At 37.3% G+C, this 23028-nt stretch overlaps 2 protein-coding genes and 1 long non-coding RNA gene across 4 annotated transcripts; 1 reads left to right on the top strand and 2 right to left on the bottom strand.

The window, feature by feature from the left end:
• Positions 1–366: 366 nt before the first annotated feature.
• hspb7 (heat shock protein family, member 7 (cardiovascular)) lies at positions 367–3404 on the bottom strand. The gene is made up of 3 exons (XM_051879624.1): positions 3039–3404; positions 1401–1534; positions 367–1317 (listed from the first exon to the last, which is right to left on the bottom strand). The coding sequence occupies exons 1-3, from the start codon at positions 3208–3210 to the stop codon at positions 1138–1140; spliced, it is 486 nt and encodes a 161-aa protein (XP_051735584.1). The 5' UTR covers positions 3211–3404; the 3' UTR covers positions 367–1137.
• A 4049-nt stretch (positions 3405–7453) lies between these two features.
• clcnk (chloride channel K) lies at positions 7454–22900 on the top strand. Of its 2 annotated transcripts, XM_051880747.1 has the most exons (20): positions 7454–7631; positions 10144–10303; positions 10416–10547; positions 10749–10877; positions 13057–13196; positions 13291–13368; positions 13495–13570; positions 13703–13828; positions 13955–14039; positions 14177–14278; positions 14549–14633; positions 14737–14901; positions 15012–15081; positions 16036–16140; positions 16265–16481; positions 16666–16799; positions 17066–17136; positions 20928–21008; positions 21116–21202; positions 21347–22900. In XM_051880747.1, exons 2-20 carry the CDS (start codon positions 10147–10149, stop codon positions 21383–21385), a joined length of 2079 nt encoding a protein of 692 aa, XP_051736707.1. In that variant the 5' UTR covers positions 7454–7631; positions 10144–10146; the 3' UTR covers positions 21386–22900. The 2 variants fall into 2 exon arrangements, with proteins under 2 accessions (XP_051736707.1, XP_051736706.1); XM_051880746.1 differs by lacking the exon at positions 7454–7631 and having other exon boundaries at positions 9992–10303.
• Positions 7638–13403, bottom strand: LOC127505292 (uncharacterized). The gene is made up of 3 exons (XR_007927681.1): positions 13264–13403; positions 10754–10906; positions 7638–9964 (listed from the first exon to the last, which is right to left on the bottom strand). It is a non-coding gene; the product is annotated as an uncharacterized LOC127505292 (long non-coding RNA).
• Positions 22901–23028: the final 128 nt, after the last annotated feature.

Here is a 23028-nt window from a genome sequence, read left to right as displayed (position 1 = left end):
TCCAGTCCAGCAGATTATGGTTTAGGATGTTCAGCATGGTAGAGTTTTTGATATTCCATCGCTATTCTCTGGATGCAGGGATAATTCCTTTTTTAATTTTAATTTCCAATTTTGAAAGAAATAATCTGTTTTAATATGTACAACAGGTAGTGATTTCATACATTTGTATCTGGTAGCCTACAGCACAGTGAGAGGTTGATGGATGACATAAAGCGTAAAAATAGTAGATGATAAGACTGAATAATAACAGCAGACTCTATTTATAGAATAAGTACTCAGAGACACATAGAGTACCTGACATTTGCTCATGATGTTCATTTTAATGGAAGTGGACAAGAACCAAACCACTGACTCACAAGCTCAAAATATTCATCAAAGGCGTCCTGGTTTTATTCTGTTTTAAAGTAGCATTTTAATCACACAACACAATTTTACATTTAGAAAATGTACCTTTTGATAACAATAAGGTTTTTCGCCATTTGGGAATTAGTTGCATCATTTGTTTTGATTGTTTGTCATACAGTAGGCTCCAAAAATGTGATAAGTTAACTTTTTTCAACAATATCTTGAAAAGATAGCAAACTTGGTTAGTCCTTTTTCCTTTAATGATAGCAGCATTCGAGCTGCATAAACTCGACAAGTTTGTGTCAAACCTGATGATCATGTTCTCCAGCATAACTGGATAATGACTGAAAAAACATCTTGAGCTTAAATGAAACCAAGAACATCTAACCGCCTGTACAAAGAGTCACATGATTAGTGTCACAGAAATAGTGCAGAATCCAAAACATTTCTTATTAATTTAAATATACATAATTTTTCTTTTCTACTCTCAAAATCCCAAAATGTTCTCTTTCTTTCTAAGTTTAAAATTTGAATCACAGATTTTCAATGTGGTCTCAGACTTTTGGATCCCACTGTATGTATACTGTAAGGTGATACGCAGATAGCAGGGAATTGACGTTAGCAGTGCATTTGTCTTGAATGTTTTGAATACATATGACAGGATTAAATTCCATCCAAGTCTAATGAGAAGAAATGAGAGAAGGTCATGGAGGAATGACAAAGCAGGACTAAGTAGCTATATTTTCAAGGTCATTTATCACAGGGAAACAGATACAGCAAGAGGGGAAAGATCTAAATTTTGATCTCTGTGCGGAACGTCTGTGCATGCTCTAGTTTTGCAGTGTTTCTCTGTGCTTTTATAGTGAGAGTCCCATCAGCCCCTAAACATGACTTGACCGAGGTGGGGTCCACATCCTCTGGTAGTTGGCATTTATGGGTAAAAGTGTTCAACACTGTCCCATCAGCAGCAAGCTGTTGAACAAAATGCATACATAAGGGAATGAATGATATTCTGAAAATTCAGTTGTATTATACAGAGGTCTGTGTCTGTTTACCTTTTCAGCATGAACTTCAATCTGATTGTTTGAGGTGGTGACTATCACATCCTCAGGTGAGAAGTCTTGGACATCCACTGTGAATTGGTATGTGTCTCCCAGAGTCTTGACGTTCCCAACTGTCCCTGTTCTGTCTAAAGGAAAACATCAAAACTTACATGATATCTGAAATTACACATGCGTTCTTGAATACTTGATTATGATTTGCCAATCGCACCGTCCAGGGGTCTAAAATTATATTCTTATATTCGCTGTCATCCATGGCGGCGCTACTTTCATGTTTCTCGTATCACACTGCAGACTGCACACTGCATCTTAATTATCGACTGAGTTTAAAAATGACATATTAATAGGTCTATTACTGTAGAATTGTTTGCAGTTTTCGTCGTGTTGCTAGGCAGATTGTTTTACTACATCGTAATGGACTATTTTTTCTTAGTGGGAGCTTAAAACAGCCAAGATTATGAAATAAAGTGAACTCCAATCAAAATTTTATTTTCAGTGACAACATCATGCTTTCTAAATGTGACTGAAACTATCAACTAAAGTATTAACCCTGTGGTATTATTCATGGGTCACACTTCTGGGTCAAGACTAAGCATAACTTTTTTTAATGAAAGGAATTTATTATATTTTTTTTCTTTTTTTGAGGGGATTTCATGATACTGAACAATATTCACCTCTAAATTATCCATTTTTTCATGTATAAAATAATACAAATATTAGAAGAAAAACGATATTCAGTTCTATCCAATTCATGTAAGGCAGATGCCAGCCTAGTGCGAGAAATTCATGTGTAATACTATGGTATGAATGTATTTTCACTAGTTGCTTATTGAAGTATTTTCAGACATAATTACTTTTATTAGGTTTTCCATTTGGATATATTTTGACATCCATTGTCGTTATTATTGTCAATTATTTGTGTGTTCATATTGCAGGCACCACAAAAAACAAAAAGTTTCATACCATTCCAATGAAGTAAAAAATTCACAACATAAATTTTTTTGAAGACCACCAGAGAGTTAATTAAATCAGCAATGAGTATTGTACGTATATAGTCTCAGTTATAATTACGCAAGCACCACTATGTTACAAATGGGCATTCCTGTACATTAATATCCCTCTCTAATGATGTGTGAAAATTTGCCTTGGTGAATCTTAGACAACCACTTTATATCCATACATCACGCTCAGCAACAGATTGCCCTTGCGCTGTTAAGTCATTCCCCAACAGTGAAGTCACAGCACTGGCTCTGGCCCAAAACATTCCCTAATTTACCCTTTCTCTGCCCCCCAGGTGCCCTTGTATAGCACATGTGAATAATCTGTTGTTGTTGTTTTTTTAAACATACTTCTACACATACCAACCGTGAATAATACATCTGCCTTCACATATATATCACACAGACAAACAGTCAAATGTCTCATGCAGTCTTGAAATTCATATACTACCATAAATAGGCCTCATGCAGTTGACACATTTGTACAGTCATTAAAACTATAATAGAATGTGAATATATACAGTAAATACTGATACTCATATCCAAAATAAAAATCTTTAATGAGTTAAAGCTGATAAAGATACATTAGGCTATATAGATCCCTAATGAACTGGAATCAGCCTTAATAACTCACTTGGAAATCCCAAAGCATCTTTTGGACACATGAAAGATCCAAAGTCCTCAGCAAAGAGTCCCCGGCTCTTCTCCATGTATGGGTTTGTTGAAGTTGAGGATGAAGATGAGGAGGATGACGTCTGGTGGTAACTGCGCTCCGATCGGTAGGCAGAGGAGTTGGTCCCACTCATTAGTGTTTAGATGGTTTCTTTGCCTCAAATTGATATCCAGTCAGAGCTTTGGATTGATATGGTGAGCACAGAGTTTATAAATGAAGTAGTTTTGAGCCCTGCCTTTTTAAAACATGGTATGAATCCACTCTCAAGCCTGTTTGTATTAGCTGTGTCTCCCTGGTGTGGGTATTGCCTGTCTGACTGTCTTTTATATGGTGGGTCTAGCATGAGAGTTCTTACTTCTATGTGTGTGTGTGTGTTAATTGTAGGATGACAGTGTGCTATAATTATCGTGCGAGAGAGAGGGGCTCTGTGATCGGAAAAGTTTTGTGTGATGAGGGCTTGAGGTTGAGAAAGGGGCTCTGACAAAGACTCAAAGATAGGAAAGGGAGAGAGATACGGATGGAGGGTGGGGGGGATGGGGGGGTTGAGTCAACAGCTGGCATTCCAGACACTCGCTCCCTGAAATAGCCATTCCCTTCCTCTCTCCCGTTCCGTCTGCTCTCCATCCATTTTTCTCCAGCCTGCCATCCAAAGCAATTTGCCGTGATTTACAAATGCAGGCGTCAGAAGCTTGCGATGCCTGTCAATCTAAAAATTACAGTAAACACAGGTCCTGAGGGTGTTCATCTCTGCATAAACAACAATACTGAGGAATGACAGTTCAAACTGAGGATTAACAGAAAGATGGAAGGAATGTTGATGAGAGAGTGACGTTGAGGGACAGATGACGTTAGGAAAACGGATTAGGAGGCATTTGTTTTTGGAGGAGAGTTGCTAATAATAGCACTTTAGTGTTGGTTTACTCCTCATTACAAAAAATCACATTATTTTCTGTTTCCTTTTCATGAGTTGTTTAAGATAAGGATGCACTGATATTAGGCTACATGTCAGACCGATGCCAATAAGCCGATAATTATTTCATGCCATGGTCAAATAAATGGACAATTTTAAAATTCCATACAATTTTGTGTAAATAGATAAATAAAAAAAATAAATAAAAAAATGCTGAAAGTGAATATAGGCATAATGCAGAGTATGAAAATGGATATTTATTTTGCTAAAGATTACATTTAACAGCGTTATATATTAGATATTTTAAAGATTAAATTTAAGTGTGTTAGATGACAGCAAAAAGGTAATATGAATGTAAAAAAGAGGAAGTTATTAAATATCCAATAACAGCCAGTACTGATAAATTAAAAAATCAGCTGATAATTGATTTGGTACCCATAAGGGCTTTTCACACTTGAAATATTTAACCCTGGGTCATTCTAAACCCCTGATAAACGGAATACTGGGTTATCTTCATTTACGTTTCACACTGCTCATACCATATTAATCCTGGGTATTAATAAACTACCGTTTCACACTGCACATTCATAAACCCCGGATTAAAGTCCTTATCTGCATTTTGCAGTGTCAGTGTCACCGAGTGGACAAACGCAGCACGTGACCTGTTTTAAGGCTCTAGCATTGCGTGTCCTCATATTACACATTGCTGACTGTAATATCAAGTTTTTTTTCTGAGTGAACTTTTCGAACTATAAACTAAAGGTAATAGTGGCGGTCTCTTCCTTACTTCAATTGTCGCGTTTTCCATCGCCGTTTGACATTTTTCCTATCATACGCAGAAACGACTGTTTAGGCCTACATCGCGACTACCCAAAGCGTGAGAATATAAGGCACGCGATTGGTTGTCGGTTGCTAAGCATCTAGTTGTAACATTCTAACACCGCATCGTTTCACACTGTGCAAGTTTGGCACCGCAACCCAGAGCAGGGTTATATAACCCCAGGTAAAAAGCGGTGCTAACCCTGCATCTAAATTACAAGTGTGAAACGCTCCTTTACCCGGAGTTAAAAGCAGTGTTTTAAATGACGATAGCCCGGGGTTAAGTCCTATATAGTGATCATCCCTATAGAGTTAAAGGGATAATTCATTAAAATTATTGCATTATTCCTAATAGGCTATTTACTCATCCTCATTCCAAACCTTCAGTGGAGCATAAAAGAAGATATTTTAAGAAATGTATCAGTGTTTTTTGTTTTGTTTTGTTTTTTTGTCTATACAATAAAAACCAAAACTGTTTGGTTATAACGTTCATCAAAATACCATCCTTTGTAGAAGAAATAAAGTTACACAAGTTTAGAAAGACACAAGGGTGAGTAGATGATGACATAATTTTCCTTTTTGGGTGAACTATCCCTTTAAGATGTTATTTGCATTTGAAGTATTGAATGTTTTAAAATAATAGACAGCATGTCTTTGGAGCCTGTGTTGTCCAGAACCTCAAATCAAGTGGCCTCTCATCGCATGTAGTGTTCCCTTTCACTTTAAAGACTTTCAAAGATTGTCAAAATCTAGCTGAGAAACTCAACATTATGCCTATAACAGCATGTGTCACCAATGCAGCTCTTCTAATTCGATTCTGTGCTAGAGAGAGAGAGAGAGAGAGAGAGCATTTAATCAGTCAACAGTATAATCACGACTAGCACAGTTTGTCCTCAGGCTTAGTGTGAGTTCACTTCAGAAAGTTCGCTTAATATCCGCACAAGTATTCAGCTAGTTTATGGATGTCATTGGACAGGCCTCAGGGGACGGTTTTGTAACAGCATGAATAAACATAAGGGTATGTGGAGATAAATGAGCCGAAATTTAGTTATATATATATATATATATATGTATAACTTCAACCAAAGCTAAAGTTAAGAAGCCAAGGCTTCCATTGTCCGTAAGTATCATAAAGTATGTAAATACATTACTGTTGGTACGGTATACATGTTGCAACACTCTTTAAACAATATATGCAATATATGTAAACATACATGGAAGCTCACAGAGAGAGTTTGTGTTGTGTTATTGTCTGTGATTTTCTCAGCTGCTGATCATACATAATATAGGATTATCATTGTCGCTCAACATGAATGGCTTGCTTTGCTGTTTTGGAAATCACAAAATAGAGACTCAAATTATTGTTCCAATACAAATCAATAAAGGCTGAGATGAGAAGGTAAATGCATTTAAATAGCCTGGTGCGTTCCATACGCCTCAGTCAATATATTCTCTTTTTGCATTTGCGGCTGTCATGATTCTATAAAAACCACCAGCGTCTGGACCCATCTGAGAAAAACGAATGGAAATTGTCAGGGAAAACGAATAGAATGCGGAATGACAGAGGGTAGCCGCTCATCAGTCATGGAGGGAGGGAAGGATTATTATTGTGACATTTCACACATATTTACCCTGTGATCCAGCCACTCCTTTGGGAGTATTGGTTCTGTCAGTGGGGATAAAACAATTCCAAAATGATCAGGGAGTTTTACATTTCAATAAACTGAAATTTCACCTTTTGTCACTCAGGTTGCGGTGAGGGTTGTGCCACAAATTATGGGAGAAAGTTATAGAGAAGAAATTGTTTTTAAGTAGACAGTAAAACAAGTTATCTATTTGTGTTTTCAGCGTGCAGAGAACGTGGTGCCATCATAATTAAAGCATTTGGCCATGCAAGCCCTCAGCTAAATTAGTCAATAGGAAAATTATATGAGCATGTGCAACAATAATAGCTTTATTGTTTGCCTTTGAGTGTGAACTTCAAGGAAATGAATAATGCATCTTGATATTTGTTCGAAAAGATCAATTTATCGTCTGAGTTAGTGCTGATCATCGTGACTATAATATAAATTACACAGAAATAACAGGACTTTAAAATACAGGAACAGAATAATGCATCAATGTTTTTATTGTCTGAAAAAGCTTAATGGAATCCACTGATGCATAATGAAATTATAATATTTAGTATTTCCACCGCAGCTATGTGATTTAGGAAATTCTGTGTGAATCAGTGATTGTGTGTGACATTGATTTGGTGTGTGTGTGATTGCTTTCACCTTGAACGAAGGTTAATGCAATATGAAACAGTGCTCAAATAGAGACCGTATAAGGGGCAATCACCATCTAAATTATGCAATACATGAGAAAAGCTGGGTACACTTTAATACATGCTGCTCTTTTCACCTGTTAAGAAACGTAGTCAGGGCTCATTAAAGCGAGTGAGTGTTATAAGAGTACCGATGACAATTCTAAAGGTCAGTCGGGTTCTATCACTTTCTGCACTCTCGGCCTTAACAACAAAGCTTCATAACACATCACAGGTCATTTCATTAACCGCCTAATTAAAAGTTCCAAAAGGCATACAATGAGCTATGTCCGAATGACATTTGTGATATCAAAATGAATTTCAGAGAAAACAAAAAAGGAAACTTCAATCTCACATTGTTCCAATTCAGTACCTGCCCAGAGGCAAAGCAGCAGAGGACGTGCACCATAAATAAGTTAAAGCTTAATTTTCCTTTCATGCTACATCTGGTGACGCCAGGGTAAAGAGTTGATTCTGACCTCAACGGTCTTTCATGTGGAATGAGTCAACAGGCTGAAAGGTGAGCTCTCTTTAAACTTTATATTTCAGTTTTCAAATGACTTTAGTTTGACATTAAATCCTTTGCTATATTTCAGTTTTGTCGCTATTAGCAACGTACCCCGCTTCTCACACGGCTACTCGCCAAAGAAATAAATGCACTGACATGAAACAATGATTTGAGTTCAAATTATTGTATGTCTTTAGAATTTTGTGTTTGAACTTACGTTTTTGCGGTAGCTCTGTATATTTCTATGGCATTGCTAAGCCTCCATATGCTCTATTACTTTATGCCAAGGCCGTAACCATGTCTTGAACATTGGGGGGTAATTGTCCCCTTCAATGTCTATGGTTACGGCCCTGGTTTATGCTAGCACAAACAGAAGTTGTGTTTGACAGAAATGTGTCAGTGTTACTTACGATTCACCCACAAAACAGCTTAGACTACTAAAGTGATGTCATTTTACACAAATGCTTCACAAACGAGGGTCAATTCAATGCTGGATTTGCGCAAAAGATTAACATGACGCCACATGCTAGTCGATGAGTTTAATCAACTCCACAGCAACTACATAAATTTATCCACTAACCATTCAGAAACGTCCAGATGCATTCTAAAAGTTGTAACTTCTTCCTGAGTCTCTCTCATTTTATTTATTGTGTTATTGGGTTTTTTTTTTTTTTTTATTAAAAGTTATTAAATAATTAAAAGATTAAAAGGGATTTAAAGGAATAACGAAAAAGACATAAGAACGCTAAAAAAAGTTCCAGGTCTATTGTACTTATTAAGTAATCAATTTAAACTATTTGCAAATAATATATATATATTTTTTAAATATATATATATATATATATATATATTCACTCTTATTTGTATGTCTAATATGTTAAAAACACAAAACGTTTCTTGTCTCGTCACATTCAGTTATGAATTACATTAATATCATATTAATCAAATAATAGCATGTTATCAATTAAAAATGGTGAAATTTCACAAAAATGTTGAGTAGTTTGCATCACTGGATATTACTGTCGGTCGCTGATTATTTCAATCATAAAACAGTCGTCAAATATTAAATGTTTAGCTACTTACTCGCCACGTACTATTTCACTGCTAAAACTAAAGCACTGAATTGGAATTCACACTCGTCTTGTTAACAGTAAGCCCCGCCTTCTTTGATTTGATTGGCCAGCTCTGTATATTTCTATGGCATAGCTAAGCCTCCATATGCTCTATTACTTTATGCCATTACTTTATGTCTTGAACACTGGGGGGGAATTGGGGGCCCTGGTTTATGCTAGCACAAACAGAAGTTGTGTTTGACAGAAATGTGTCAGTGTTACTTATGATTCACCCACAAAACAGCTTAGACTACTAAAGTGATGTCATTTTACACCGGACCGGACTGCTTCACAAACGAGGGTCAATTCAACGCTGGATTTGTACAGAAAATTAACATGACGGCATATGCTAGTCGATGAGTTGAATTAACTCCACAGCAACTACATAAATTTATCTACTAACCCTTCAGAAACATCCAGATGCATTCTAAAAGTTGTAACTTCTTCCTGAGTCTCTCCATCAGTGTCCGACTCCGGTTTGAACAATGTAAGGCTGAACACCATTACTGACAATCGTCATTTTGGCTGCATGAGATTCTCCAGCATTGTTGTTTTTGAGCAACCGAAGCGCGAGCTGTAGGGTATTTTGAGATGAAAATTCACATTCTGGGGACACCAGAGACTTATATTACATCTTGTGAAAAGGGGTATAGGTCCCCTTTAAAAACAGATTCAGAAACTAAAACATCACTGTTCTGCTGCTGCTTCATTTGCAGTTATTTTCGTTGCGGGAGCAAATATCTAATGAAGACCGAAAAATTAGTTACAAACTCCAGCGTCACATTTGCCTATCTGTGCTTTTACTTACAATCGCATTACAAACATTTACCCAGGCAACAAATTTCCCCAGGCAAATGAATCTCTCCGTGGTAATTACATATAGCATGCAAATCCTTGCCACCAACAGAGTATGGAGAAACAGTGGGCTGGTGTGAAAAGAGTGTTTATAAGCTCATGTGTCTGAAGAGCTCATATCAGAGGTAGTATCATGTATCATTTTTTATGAAATGTAAAATTGCTTTGAAGTTGGCATGAAACAGAAGTTGCAATAGCCTTTTCTTCAATATTGTGATTTATATCCAACTGAAATGACTTCTCGAACAAGAAAAAATGTAGTTTGTCCATCAGGAATTGATTAAATCATTGTGGTTTGCTGCTGTAATCTCATGTGAGTGACCGGTTGTCCCGCCCTCGCACCAGCAAACACATCATCAGAGAAGAGAAGAGATGTCGCTGCAAGAGGGAGGGAAAGTGATTTTGATTAAAGATTATGAGGGCACATGAATAAAAAAATAAATAAATAAATAATGATGTGTATAAATAATTTATAATAAGTACTGCAATATTCCATAAAAATAAAAATTGCCCATTTTAATTTTCATGGTGACTAGAGCATGCATATTGCATTTCAGACAATGGATGAGATTTGTGTAAATGTAAAGCGTCTTGAAGAAAATGAAGAACAATGCACACATAAAGATAAGACAGACCCAGATACGGTGGAGGAAAAGCTAATCAGCTCTAATGAGCGTTCATGGAAACCATGGCAACAATCGCGGTCACGCATCAGAGGTGAGGTGGATCATTTCCTCCCCATCATCAGTTATCTCACATTATCCTCAATGCAATAAACTCAAAATATCATAATTAACAAATGTAATTTATGTGCTTTGCATTTGGGCAGAGTGTGTGCTATATGTGAAGAAGGTTCTGGTGTCTTTTGCTAGCATGGAGTGGTACTGTTATGCCCTTTTAGGGATCATCACCGCTCTAATGAGCTTCTTCATGGACATGACTGTGGCCAAGCTGCTAAATGGTGAGCGGTTCCACCATGTCACTTAAAAAATGGTTAGTACAAAATTTACATACAAATGCAGGTGGGTCAGTTGGGAAAATTGTTAGTGCACTGAAGCATTCTAGCAGCTGAGTGTGGCAAGGTCTTTCAAAAACAGACTTGACCTTAGATTCATTTCTCACACACTGTTAAACCTCAGTCCATGTCCTTCTCTCATATTAGCTCACCAATGGCTGTACGGTTGTCTGAAGGGTCACCACCTGCTGCAGTTCCTCTGCTGGACGCTTTACCCAGCCTGCCTCTGTGCTCTGTCCACCGGCTTTGCCCACAGTATCTGCCCATTCTCTGCAGGTCAGCTAGACATTCATCACATCTTTACACTGTAAAAAAAAAAAGTGTTAAAAGAGCTTTAAAATTATTTTAAGTAGATGTATTCACTGAATTTAAAAGGTTAACTTGCAATTAGATGTATCTAAAATTTGCCATCATAATATAAATTGCTTATTTAGAGTAGGTACGGCAAATATGATTTATTATAATTATTTAAATCAATAGTTAAAATATTAAGTGCTTTATCACATGTACATGCATGAGACAAAATCAACAACAACAACAACAACATATACATATATATATATATATAATGAAAAAATATCTGCTTAATGTAGAAGATGCATTGTGACTGGACTGCAATTATTTTTACCAAAAATAATCAATTAAACAATTTACAATTTTATTATAGAATTTAATTATATATTTAGTCCATATATATAGCCCATATACAACCCGAATTCCGGAAATGTGGGAACGTTTTTTAAATTAAAAGACTTTCAAATCACATGAGCCAATATTTTATTCACAATAGAACATAGATAACATAACAAATGTTTAAACTGAGAAATATTACAATTTTATGCACAAAATGAGCTAATTTTTAAATTTGATGCCTGCTACAGGTCTCAAAATAGTTGGGACGGGGGCATGTTTACCATGGTGTAGCATCTCCTCTTCTTTTCACAACAGTCTGAAGACGTCTGGGCATCGAGGTTATGAGTTTCTGGAGTTTTGGCCCGATATAGGTTTCCAGCTTCTGAAGAGTTTGCGGTCGTCTTTCATTTAATGATGCACCAAATGTTCTCTATAGGTGAAAGATCTGGACTGCAGGCAGGCCAATTCAGCACTCGGACTCTTCTACGAAGAAGCCATGCTGTTGTAATAGCTGCAGTATGTGGTTTTGCATTGTCCTGCTGAAATACACAAGGCCTTCCCTGAAATAGACGTCATCTGGAGGGGAGCATATGTTACTCTAAAACCTTTATATACCTTTCAGCATTCATAGTGCTTTCTAAAACATGCAAGCTGCCCATACCGTATGCACTTATGCACCCCCATACCATCAGAGATCCTGGCTTTTGAACTGAACACTGATTAACACGCTGGAAGGTCTCCCTCGTCTTTAGCCCTGAGGACACATCGTCCATGATTTCCAACAAGAATGTCAAATTTGGACTCGTCTGACTATAGAACACTTTTCCACTTTGAAACAGTCCATTTTAAATGAGCCTTGGCCCACAGGACCTGACTGCGCTTCTGGACCATGTTCACATATTTCTTCCTTTTTGCATGATATAGAGATTAGTTGGCATCTGCAGATGGCACGGCGGATTGTGTTTACCGACAGTGGTTTCTGGAAGTATTCCCGGGCCCATTTAGTAATGTCATTGACTCAATCATGCCGATGAGTGATGCAGTGTCGTCTGAGGGCCCGAAGACCACGGGCATCCAATAAAGGTCTTCGGCCTTGTCTCTTATGCCCAGAGATTTCTCCAGTTTCTCTGAATCTTTTGATGATGTTATGCACTGTAGATGATGAGATTTGCAAAGCCTTTGCAATTTGATGTTGAGGAATATTGTTTTTAAAGTATTCCACAATCTTTTTACGCACTATTTCACAGCTGTGCCCATCTTTACTTCTGAGAGACCCTGCCTCTCTAAGACATCCCTTTTATAGCTAATCATGTTACAGACCTGATATCAATTAACTTAATTAGTTGCTAGTTGTTCTCCAGCTGAATCTTTTCAAAATTTCTTGCTTTTTCAGCCATTCGTTGCAACTTTTATGAGACCTGTAGCAGGCATCAAATTTGAAATGAGCTCGTTTAGTGGATAAAAGTGTAAAATTTCTCCGTTTAAACATTTGTTATGTTATCGATGTTCTATTGTGAATAAAATATTTGCTCATGTGATTTGAAAGTCTTTTAGTTTTCATTTTATTCAAATTTAAAAAACGTCCCAACATTTCCGGAATTCGGGTTTTATATATATATATATATATATATAATATATTCAAAATCAGTTTTGAATGGGCATGATGCATTTGCTGGAAAAGCCTTGTTGTCAGTGACAGAGATGATTGCTTTGGGATTATGCTGATGTTATTAAACATTAATCATAAATATCGAGTTTTTCTTTAGAAGGGCTGTCTATTATTTTTGGTCATGCATAATGTGTTTCACCCATGACCCTTCAGGCTCTGGTGTTCCTGAGGCGAGGGCTATTCTCTTAGGGATGGACATGCCAGATTATCTGTCCCTCTCCAATCTGTTTGCTAAACTGTTTGGCCTGATATGCACACTAGCTTCAGGCAGCACAGTCTTTCTCGGCAAAGTGGTAAGAATCTTTTATGCAAATGAGGTTGTGGAGCTTAACCATAAACTGACATTCTGAATATATTGACCTTTTGCAATATAACTGATCTCAACAGGGTCCATTTGTCCATTTATCTGTCATGGTGGGTGCGTTCATGAATCGCCTGCATGTTTCCTGTCGTGGTGGAAAGCAGGTAGCTGAACTCCACTGCAATAAATAAACCATGCAGCCCACTTTAAATTTGTATTATGAGAACCAGATGGAAATTGTATAGAAGGCCACTTATGCTGATGACTCTTGTGGCTCTGTTCATTTACAGAGAGCAGCTAAAGGAGAAATGCTGGTTGTGGCGTCAGCAGTGGGCGTCGCGAGCTGTTTTGGGGCTCCAGTCAGTGGTGAGTTGACGTCACAGTGGTCCGTGATATCCTTTAGTACTAAAAAACACAAAGTCGTTAACATATCTCATCAGTCAGTCAGTCTGTCACTTGACCTTTCCCTGAATGTTTATCTCTGTTTTACCATCATAGGCGTTCTGTTCAGTATAGAGGTGATGGGGACTCATTATTCAGTCAGAGATTACTGTCCCTGCTTCTTTGCAGCAGCTTGCGGAGCAATCACCTTCAGGCTGCTTTCTGTCTGTAGTAGAGATCAAGGTGAGAGGTTTACATTACCTACAGTGCCCCCTAATGGATGCTACTGGTGTCTTTGTGGTAATCTCATCCACCGCAAGACCATCAGATAGAGAAATTTTTCAATGTTTCTTTGATCTATGTTCACAGAAACAATCCAGGCCCTGTTTAAAACCAGCTTCTCTAGTGATCTGCCTTACCAGCCTTTTGAAATATTCATTTTCGCTCTGCTTGGGTACGTTCAATTGCCAGATTGGTGATGGACAGTCATAAGTTAAATATTGCTTAGTCATATCTGTTACCTCAGGGTTTGTTATATTATTAAAATTCATGAAGCAGTAATTGTTCTAATTGTGTTTTCCTCTGATTCAGGCTGTTCTGCAGTATTCTCAGCTGTATTTACTTATTCTTTCATCGCTGGGCTCTGCGTTTTGTCAAAACAAACAAACCCATCAGCAGATTTCTGGCAACAGAGTGAGCTGAAACGTTTATTCCCACAGACAATTACAATTTCATAGACTTTTCCTTGTCCTCATAGTGTGCGTGTGTATATATATTTAGACACACACACACACAATGAGGTCCAAACGTATTAGACCACTACTGAAATGGTTCTATTTTGCATTTTTCTATTTTTACAAATCAGAATAATCAAATATATATGTCTTTTGATTGGGTGCCTGAAGATATTTGTTGTGATCTAACCCAGAGCTGCCTTTTGTTTGTATTCGTAATCATATTCAGAAAGGCACTTTATTCAGCCATTGTGGCATTTCTCCTAGCCTGCTTTACGTTTTATCACTCAGCGGGACATTTCATTGCTGCTGAGGTGAGGATAGGCTTATTTCTGGAATATTGGCAGTACATCAAACTTAGGTGCTCTGATGTTCATGTTTTCTATTTACTTTAAACTTCTCTTTGTTTTCTAATAGCTTACAATGAAACAGCTGCTTACTTCACTGTTAGACGGCAATTCCTGGTACACCGTTTCCCAGAATGCCTCTGTCCTGCCTGAGCCTCAGAACACATTCTGGCAGGCTTGGAACCCACCTGGCAGAAGTTACTTCCAAACACTAGGATTTTTCATTACTGCGAAGGTAAAATAAAATGAGAGCAATTATTATTACTGTGTTCATAAGCTGCTTGTCGAAGAATTTAAAAAGGTTCTCATAAGCAGATTTCATGATTTCTAACATCTCTCTGTAAGGTTGGGCTGTTGGTCGTGGCTTGTACTTTGCCTTTACCTGCTGGCTATTTCATGCCAGTTTTTGTTTACGGTAGGTAATTACCATGGGATTTACATCATGCTACATCATGCTAAATGCTAAATTTTTATTTTATAATTATTATTATAAAATAAAAATGTAATAGTAGTTAAAATGTGCTGAAATAAAATATTAAAGGTGCAATGTGTAAATTTTAGCGGCATCTAGCGGTGAGTTTGCGAACTGCAACTAATGGCGCACACCCATTGCACCGTCTGGCCGACACGACAAAGATGTCGTCGTCTGAGACCGCAGAGAGTACGTTAGCCAGTGAAGCAATGAGGTTTCTACTTACTTCTAACAAAGAAAGGTCTCTGCTTCTAATAAACCAGACGACAAATACTACGATTACTACTACTTCGTGTGTATTCAACGTAGTGACGATGCAAGCTGCCTCTAAAAACACCAACGAACATAGTAACGAAACGCGCTCTGTAGAGCAGTTTTTCCCATTAGGGTTACTGTAGAAACATGCCGGCGCATAATGGCGACTTGACACGGAGGGGGGACCCGCGGTGTGTGAGATAGAAATGGCTCATTCTAAGGTAATAAAAACATAACGGGTCATTATGTAAGGTCTTTATGAACCACTGAAAACATAGTTATGTATATTATATTGCATTTCTGTCAATAGATCCTCCCAAATTTTACACAATGCGCCTTTAATAATTAAAATATGATACAAGTTTGAAACAAATATAAAAAATGAGCAAATAATAATAACAACAACAACAATAAAATTATAATAGTAATGATAAAATAATAAATAAAATGTGATAAAACAAAAAAAATAAATAACAAAAAATAGAAATAAAATGTAGTAAAAGTAAAAATATATGAATAAAATGTAGTATTGTCGTTGTCAAAATGTAGTCAGCGATAGTTTATAATGTATTTCAATGAATCCAGTGGACCAAAAGATGTTTGACAAAAGCCCCATTGAAACAGCAATTGTCTGTGTTTTAGGTGCTGCAGTGGGGCGTTTAGTAGGCGAGGGCTCGGCCTATCTGCTCTCAGATGGAATCTCATCAACAAAGAGTTTGATAAACCCGGGCGGCTATGCTTTAGCAGGTAAACAAACTTATTATTCTGTCAAATTCTGAAGGGGGATTATCTACACTGCAGGCTCACGGAAACGATAAGGCCTGTCTAAATGTATTGATGGGGTCATATTCTGCTGTATGTGTGTGTACAGGAGCAGCCGCCTTCTCTGGGGCTGTGACACACACGCTCTCTCCTGCCCTATTGGCTCTGGAAATGACCGGCCAATGCTCACACGCAGTCCCTGCTCTGGTTGCTACGCTGGTATCCAACGCAGTAGCTCGCGCAAAGCACCGTCCATCTTTCTACGATGGTCTATCCCTTATTAAACAGCTTCCGCACTTGCCATCTCTCATCCGGGCTTGTCCAAAGTGAGTAATCTATCTGCTCGTCTGCCTTCAGGCTCCGCCATGTTATGACTTGAAATTAAATTGCATTTTTCTTGAGATGACACAGCCATGCGTTTCTTTCTGCAAAAACAAGATTCTGGAGGGAGACATCAAGGTAGTGATGGCTGGATAGTAAATTGTTTTCATCATGAATGCTCTCCCACAGGTTGGCCAATGTTCAGATCAAGCGGTTTGCAGTCCCAGCGGGAGCCGTGCTGAAGAGGACAGAGACACTGACAAGTGTGCAGCACATCCTAAACGACAGCACAGACACTGAAGTTCCTGTGGTGGACTCTCACGGTGAGCCTAACTAATATCACCAGCTCAACGACACAATCTCACCTCTTTACTTTAATAACACACCTCCGTGCTTGACAGAGGATGGTGAAAGCCAGTGAAATGTGTGTGCTGATAAGGGCCAAAGGCTAAATGATTGTGTGAAAACTCAAGACTGCACCCTCAAGATAATGTTCCAGTACAGTACAATGATGATATTGAATGAAATGAGGCTGACAGTCTGAAGCTTGGACTTAGCCATGCCATTTACTTTTTCTCTTGTCTCCCAGACTCCCCTATTCTCCTGGGAACAATCAACAAATCACAGCTGCGGGAGTGTCTGGAAGAGCATAGAAATGAGGTAATTGAACCCATAATGTGCTGAGTCATAACAGGAATTGTCCGAAGTTACTGAAAGAATAATAAAAAAATAACGAAAGAATAATTAAAGCATTTCAATTCAGAGGCTGGATTCTCAGCTGGGGCTTCTTCTTCTTCTTTGAAGTGGAACCAGTGCCAGTTTTATACCAGTGCCTGCTTTTTAATTGTTTTTACCCATGTAAACATACACTAGTAACACGTCTTGGACCATTAAGGGTTAGTTCACCCAAAAATGAATTTTCTGTCATTAATTACTCATCCTCATGTTGTTCCACACTCGTAAGACCTTCGTTCATCTTCGAAACACAAATTAAGATATTTTTAATGAAATCCAAGAGGCTTTTTTTCTCCCATAGAAAGCATTTAAATTACCACATTCAAGGTCCAGAGAAGTAGTAAAGACATAGTTAAAATAGACAACGTGACTACAGTGGTTCAACCTCAACGTTATGGAGAATATTTTTTGTGCGCAAAAACAAAAATAATGACTTTATTAAATTTTTCCTCTTCCCTGTCATTCTCCTACGCAGTTGGTGCAGTGAACGCAACGCAGCTTCCATGTTTACGTCTGAACTCCAGCTCAGTATTGGCTGATGCTGTTCACGTGAACACCACGACGCATGCGTGTGATGCTGACACAGGAACCGGCCAATACTGAGTGGGCGTTCTGATGTCGTTTCTGTTTTGTTTTTGCACACAAAAAGTATTTTGTCGCTTCATAACATTAAGGTTGAACCACTGTAGTCATGTTGACTATTTTAACAATGTCTTTACTACTTCTCTATAACTTGAATGTGGTAACTTTGTTGCTTTCTATGGGAGATAAAAAAAAAACCTTGGCTTTCATCAAAAATATCTTAATAGGTTGTTTGCACATGACGTCATTGCTGCACGTGAAAAGCGGCTGGAGGGCAAGGAGTGATTTTTCTATATAGGAATCCTATCACAAACTCAAAATTCCTATGTTTTGCGTCGTTTATGGTTGCTCAGATCTATCAAACCGAGAAACCACAATGAGCTTTATCGTTTATGTAACTAATATCGTTTTTTAACTTTAAAAGTTGTCACCTTTTATAGCGTTTTGCGTATGAATGAATATGGATACCTGCTTACTTTTTTTGTTTTTGACTTGGTTAAATATTCACATTCTTCATGGTATCGTTTGCAGGGAAGAGAAGATATTTTATCCCATTGCATGATCATTTGGTGTTTTCACTTCAGTTTTGTAGAATTCTGTTTACAATGTTGATGTGGTTACCGTGGAAACAGTGTCACGTGCTGGGCACGTGCTGCTGCTTCAGCCATCATATGGTAGAAAATGTCCAAATAAAGAAAAAATGTGTTCAACAAGCTGACAGAAGTTGATCCATTTCTTTGTTGGAAGGGTGTAAATGTAACTGTAGTTTTAATGTTTTCTTTGTAAATATTCACTTTCCCATATGACCACAGAGGAGAATCGAATGGGCATTCAGCGGACAGACACCCTTTTTTTACAGTCTATGACAGAAACTGACACACTGTACTTTTATTTATTTTTTTCACAACAAATGACAACCAAAATCAAACCCATAGAAGCTTGTGAACAGTTTTGAAGTGGCTACGTGCAAGTTATGCTCATTCACAAGCCAAATGAGAGTCATACTCGCAAATGTAATGTTAATTATTAAACCAAAACAAAATACAAAACTTTCAAAAATACTCAGCTATGTGATTATTTTATTGAGCGATAGGGAGTGGGTTCAATCAGTGACATTTTAGTGTGTTTTTACATGTAGAAAAGGCGAAAATTGTATTACACTGTCCAGTTTTTTCCCTGAACGATGATGTGAGTTCCTGTTGCAATTCTCGATTCAGCATAAATTACCTACAATGGCGACATTTTTCACAATCACGACAGAAAATCAAAAACACTGCCCTTAACGTCACTAGCAGAAAGGCAGCGCGATATAAACAACCCAGACCTGAACGCGGCGTGACGGCAGCTTCACATTCTCTATATCTACCTCCTCGATGGCAGTCAAGTCTTTCAATTCAGTAGAAAAATCGCTCCTCCTCATAACATAAGGTTCACGTCCAGAATATGCTGTGATTTTCTGTTTACCTTTCTAAACCAGCACAGTACGGACTTTTCTCCATCTCTTCCATTCTAATTTTCACTGCTTGCCCTCCACATTAATTTCGTGCGTCACCAGTACCACAGGATTGCAAACAACCTATTTGTGTTCTGAAGATGAACGAAGGTCTTACGGATTTGGAATGACATGAGGGTGAGTACCTAATGACAGAAATTTCATTTTTGGGTGAACTAACCCTTTAAGCTGTGTTTTTCAGCATCTTGCACATGAGCACTATGTTTTTCCGATGACACTGCACCTGAAATTCAATGGGGTTTATTGTTTTGGACCCTACTGACTTTCATTATATGTGCAAAAATCTGTTGATACATTCTTCAAAATATCTTCCACATAAGCAGGTCATACAGGGTTGGAACAACATGAGAGTCAGTAAAAGATGACAGAATTGTCAATTTAGGATGAACATTTACAACTTTTGAAAGGTAACTTAAGCCCGGAACACACCAAGCTGACGCCGCCGAACTAGTGGCGACGAAGCAGACTGCGGGGTTGGCTCATGTTGGCAGCGTCTGGGTCCAAAGTTGCCCTGACACACCAAACGGACGCTCAACACCCGACGGCCAAGTAGCACATCCGTTCTGCGTCTGCGTAAGAAGAAATGCCTTTCCGTAACAGCAGGTGGCAGTAGCTGAACAACCAATCAGAATGATCAGATGACCGACGAGCTCTGATGCCAATTCAACATGTTGAACCGGCCGAAAAAAAACATCAAAATAAAGTGTTGGCAGATATTAAGCAGACAGTCTACTAATAATAAGAGTTAGTAGACATAATTGCAAAGTTACTTATAGCCAGTGTTGGGAAGGTTACTTTGGAAAAGTAATAAGTTACAAATTACAAGTTATCCTATTTAAAATGTAATAAGTAGTGTAACTGTTTTAATTACTTTTATTAAGTAATGTAACTGATTACTTTTTGATTACTTTTCTAACAAATGTTTTCAACATTCAACCAGTCAGGGTTAACCTTAAAGTAGTACTCAACACTGATTACTGTCTGACTTCAAAATCCTTCATCACTTGAATTAAGATTATAATTTAATTTTAAAGCACAGCCACTTGCACCTCTTTTTACTTTGAGATTGTTCTGAGGTTAAATACATATTTAAAATGATCACAAGAAATAATTAAATAGCTATGATATTGTTTTTGAAATCAAATCTTTGCATAGCTATGACAGGAAACACTGGCATCTAACAATGCCTTGGAAAAAACAGTTCATCTTAAAAAATGGTGGCAACTCTCAGACAGGTTGTAGCCTAAAGCTTTCAGCAGCAATGTGGATTGATGTAATAGGTAGATGTGGTGCACTGCAAATTCAAAAACCAATCAAAAGCATCTGAATAGCATTGCTTTACTAAAGGACAGGAGGCATCGTGCACATCAAAAAAACTTGTGAAGCAACAAATTAATATTAATATTATTAAGATAATGTATGTAATTATCTAACTAATGTATGTAATCGTTAACATTTTCATAAGTAACTGTAATTTAATTACAAATTTTTTCTCAGAACAATGACATTTATTTTATAATTTTTTTTTTTAAAGTTACATTCAAAAACCTCTCTGCTCAAAAATCTGACGAGGCACATGATGCTCCTGCTTCTCAGCATCATTAAATATTTTTTTTTGCAGGGTTCATGTAAACAGCTAGAAGAAGTATGTTCTATTCAACCTGTACGGCTACATCTGACTCCTGAAACCACCGTAAAGCAGGTGCAGTGAGAATAAACTGGTGGCTTACCGCTGTTTCCTTTACATTATGTATATGTTTTTGTTGAGGTGTTCCTCTAGTATGTGCGTGTTTGTGTGTGTTCTGTCAGGCTCATTGTATCATGAGTGTCACGGGTGAGCAGCGTTTGTTTATAACGGAGAGTGGGCGGCTGTGTGGCGTCATCACATGGAAAGAGGTGATAAGAGAAGCCTGCACAAGGACAAATATGTACACACATACTTCTGTACACAAACCAAATAATGATGAATACACCGGTCACACTGACTATATGTACTTATTACAAAAATGATGGTCTTATGACACTTGATTTTACCTCCAGATGAAGAAAATAATTGAAGAGATGGCAAAGGAAGTCTGAAGCATGGACAGCATGGACATCAGAATTCAGGACAGTCATCAATGTGTGCCTTCTATTTTTAATAATCATAGTTAATATTTTATCTGCTGGAGATTTTACATGGATCATTATGTGGGGATCAATGAAGAATTATTCATAGTGAAATAATAAAGAAACATTATTAAATGAAGCAGCAGTTTAGTATGGTACAACAGGGAGAAAATCTCTCCAAGGTAAAATATTTTATTTTATTTTTTTTTAATCAAAAATAGCAACAAACACCACCAGAACACTTTACTGAACATCTTGACAAAAGGTTAATTTTGAGGTAGATTGATCTACCTTAAAATATACATTTAAATATATTTTTAAAATATTCTTTAAAAGTAGATTCATAGGACTAATGAGAATATCTAAAATTATGACGTATATTTTGTGACAAAAAAAAAATGCGTTTTATGATTTTCAGTTTTTGTGAAGGTGATTAAATCAATAGATATTTAATAACCATCTAATAAGTGGAAAGATTTTTGATATTGACAAAGCCCCTTTTATTGCATCTTGAAAAGACCCAAATATGCCACCAAAGAGATTATGCTGGATGTAGAGGAAAATTCAATTAAATGTTTATACATAAATGTTGCTTAAAATATTTTGCTAAACCAAATGTATCTACATATGCATATTTTGACCTATCACTGTTGCTTTAGGTTAGGTTAGTTCACCCAAAAATGAAAATAATGTCATTTATTACTCACCCTCATGCCGTTCCACACCCATAAGACCTTCGTTCATCTTCAGAACACAAATTAAGATATTTTTGATCAAATCTGATGGTTCAGTGAGGCCTGCATTGCCAGCAATGTCACCGAATCTCTCAAGATCCAGAGAGGTACTAAAGGCATATTTAAAACAGTTCATGTGAGTACAGTGGTTCAACCTTAATATTATAAAGCGACGAGAATACTTTTTGTGTACTAAAAAAAACAAAATAATGACTTTTCAACAATATCTAGTGATGGGCGATTTCAAAACACTGCTTCGAAGTTTTACGTTTTAAATAAATGTTTGGGTCACGTGATTTCAGTAAACACGGCTTCGTTTACGCGATCCGAACCACTGATTTGAAACAAAAGATTCGTTAAGCTTCGAAGCTTCATGAAGCAGTGTTTTGAAATCGCCCATCACTAGATATTGTGTCCATGGATTTTAATCAAAGCAAACTTCTTTTATTATTTCTTTTTCACAAATTGTGTTTCCCCACCAATTTTAAATATAACAGAATATATATTCTTGAACAGTCATACACTTTGCTGCCAGTTACAACTAAAGGGGATATTTAGGGCCCTATTGTACCCTATTGCTGTCAAGCATTGTGGATGGATCCGATGAATATTATGTGCATGTCTAGAGTTTGAATGAAATGAGAGATCTGTTTGTAACCTCATGCAGCTTGTTAGCTTTGTGAGCCTCACACTGGGAGAAAAGAGCAGAACAAAGGCTTCAATAATAAACAGCCTTCGTTTGATTTTTCAACCATCCCTTTTCTCTCATTATTCCTTGTGCTTTTTTTCACAGAAAAGGTTTTATAAGAATTCATTTAAATTCGCAGTGTATTGTTTCTTAATATATTAGGCTGAAATTGAATTCCAGTTACAAACACA

The sequence above is a fragment of the Ctenopharyngodon idella genome, chromosome 22, assembly GCF_019924925.1.
Source record: "Ctenopharyngodon idella isolate HZGC_01 chromosome 22, HZGC01, whole genome shotgun sequence".
NCBI classification, from domain to species: domain Eukaryota; kingdom Metazoa; phylum Chordata; class Actinopteri; order Cypriniformes; family Xenocyprididae; genus Ctenopharyngodon; species Ctenopharyngodon idella.
This window is presented reverse-complemented; position numbering and strand designations above follow the sequence as displayed.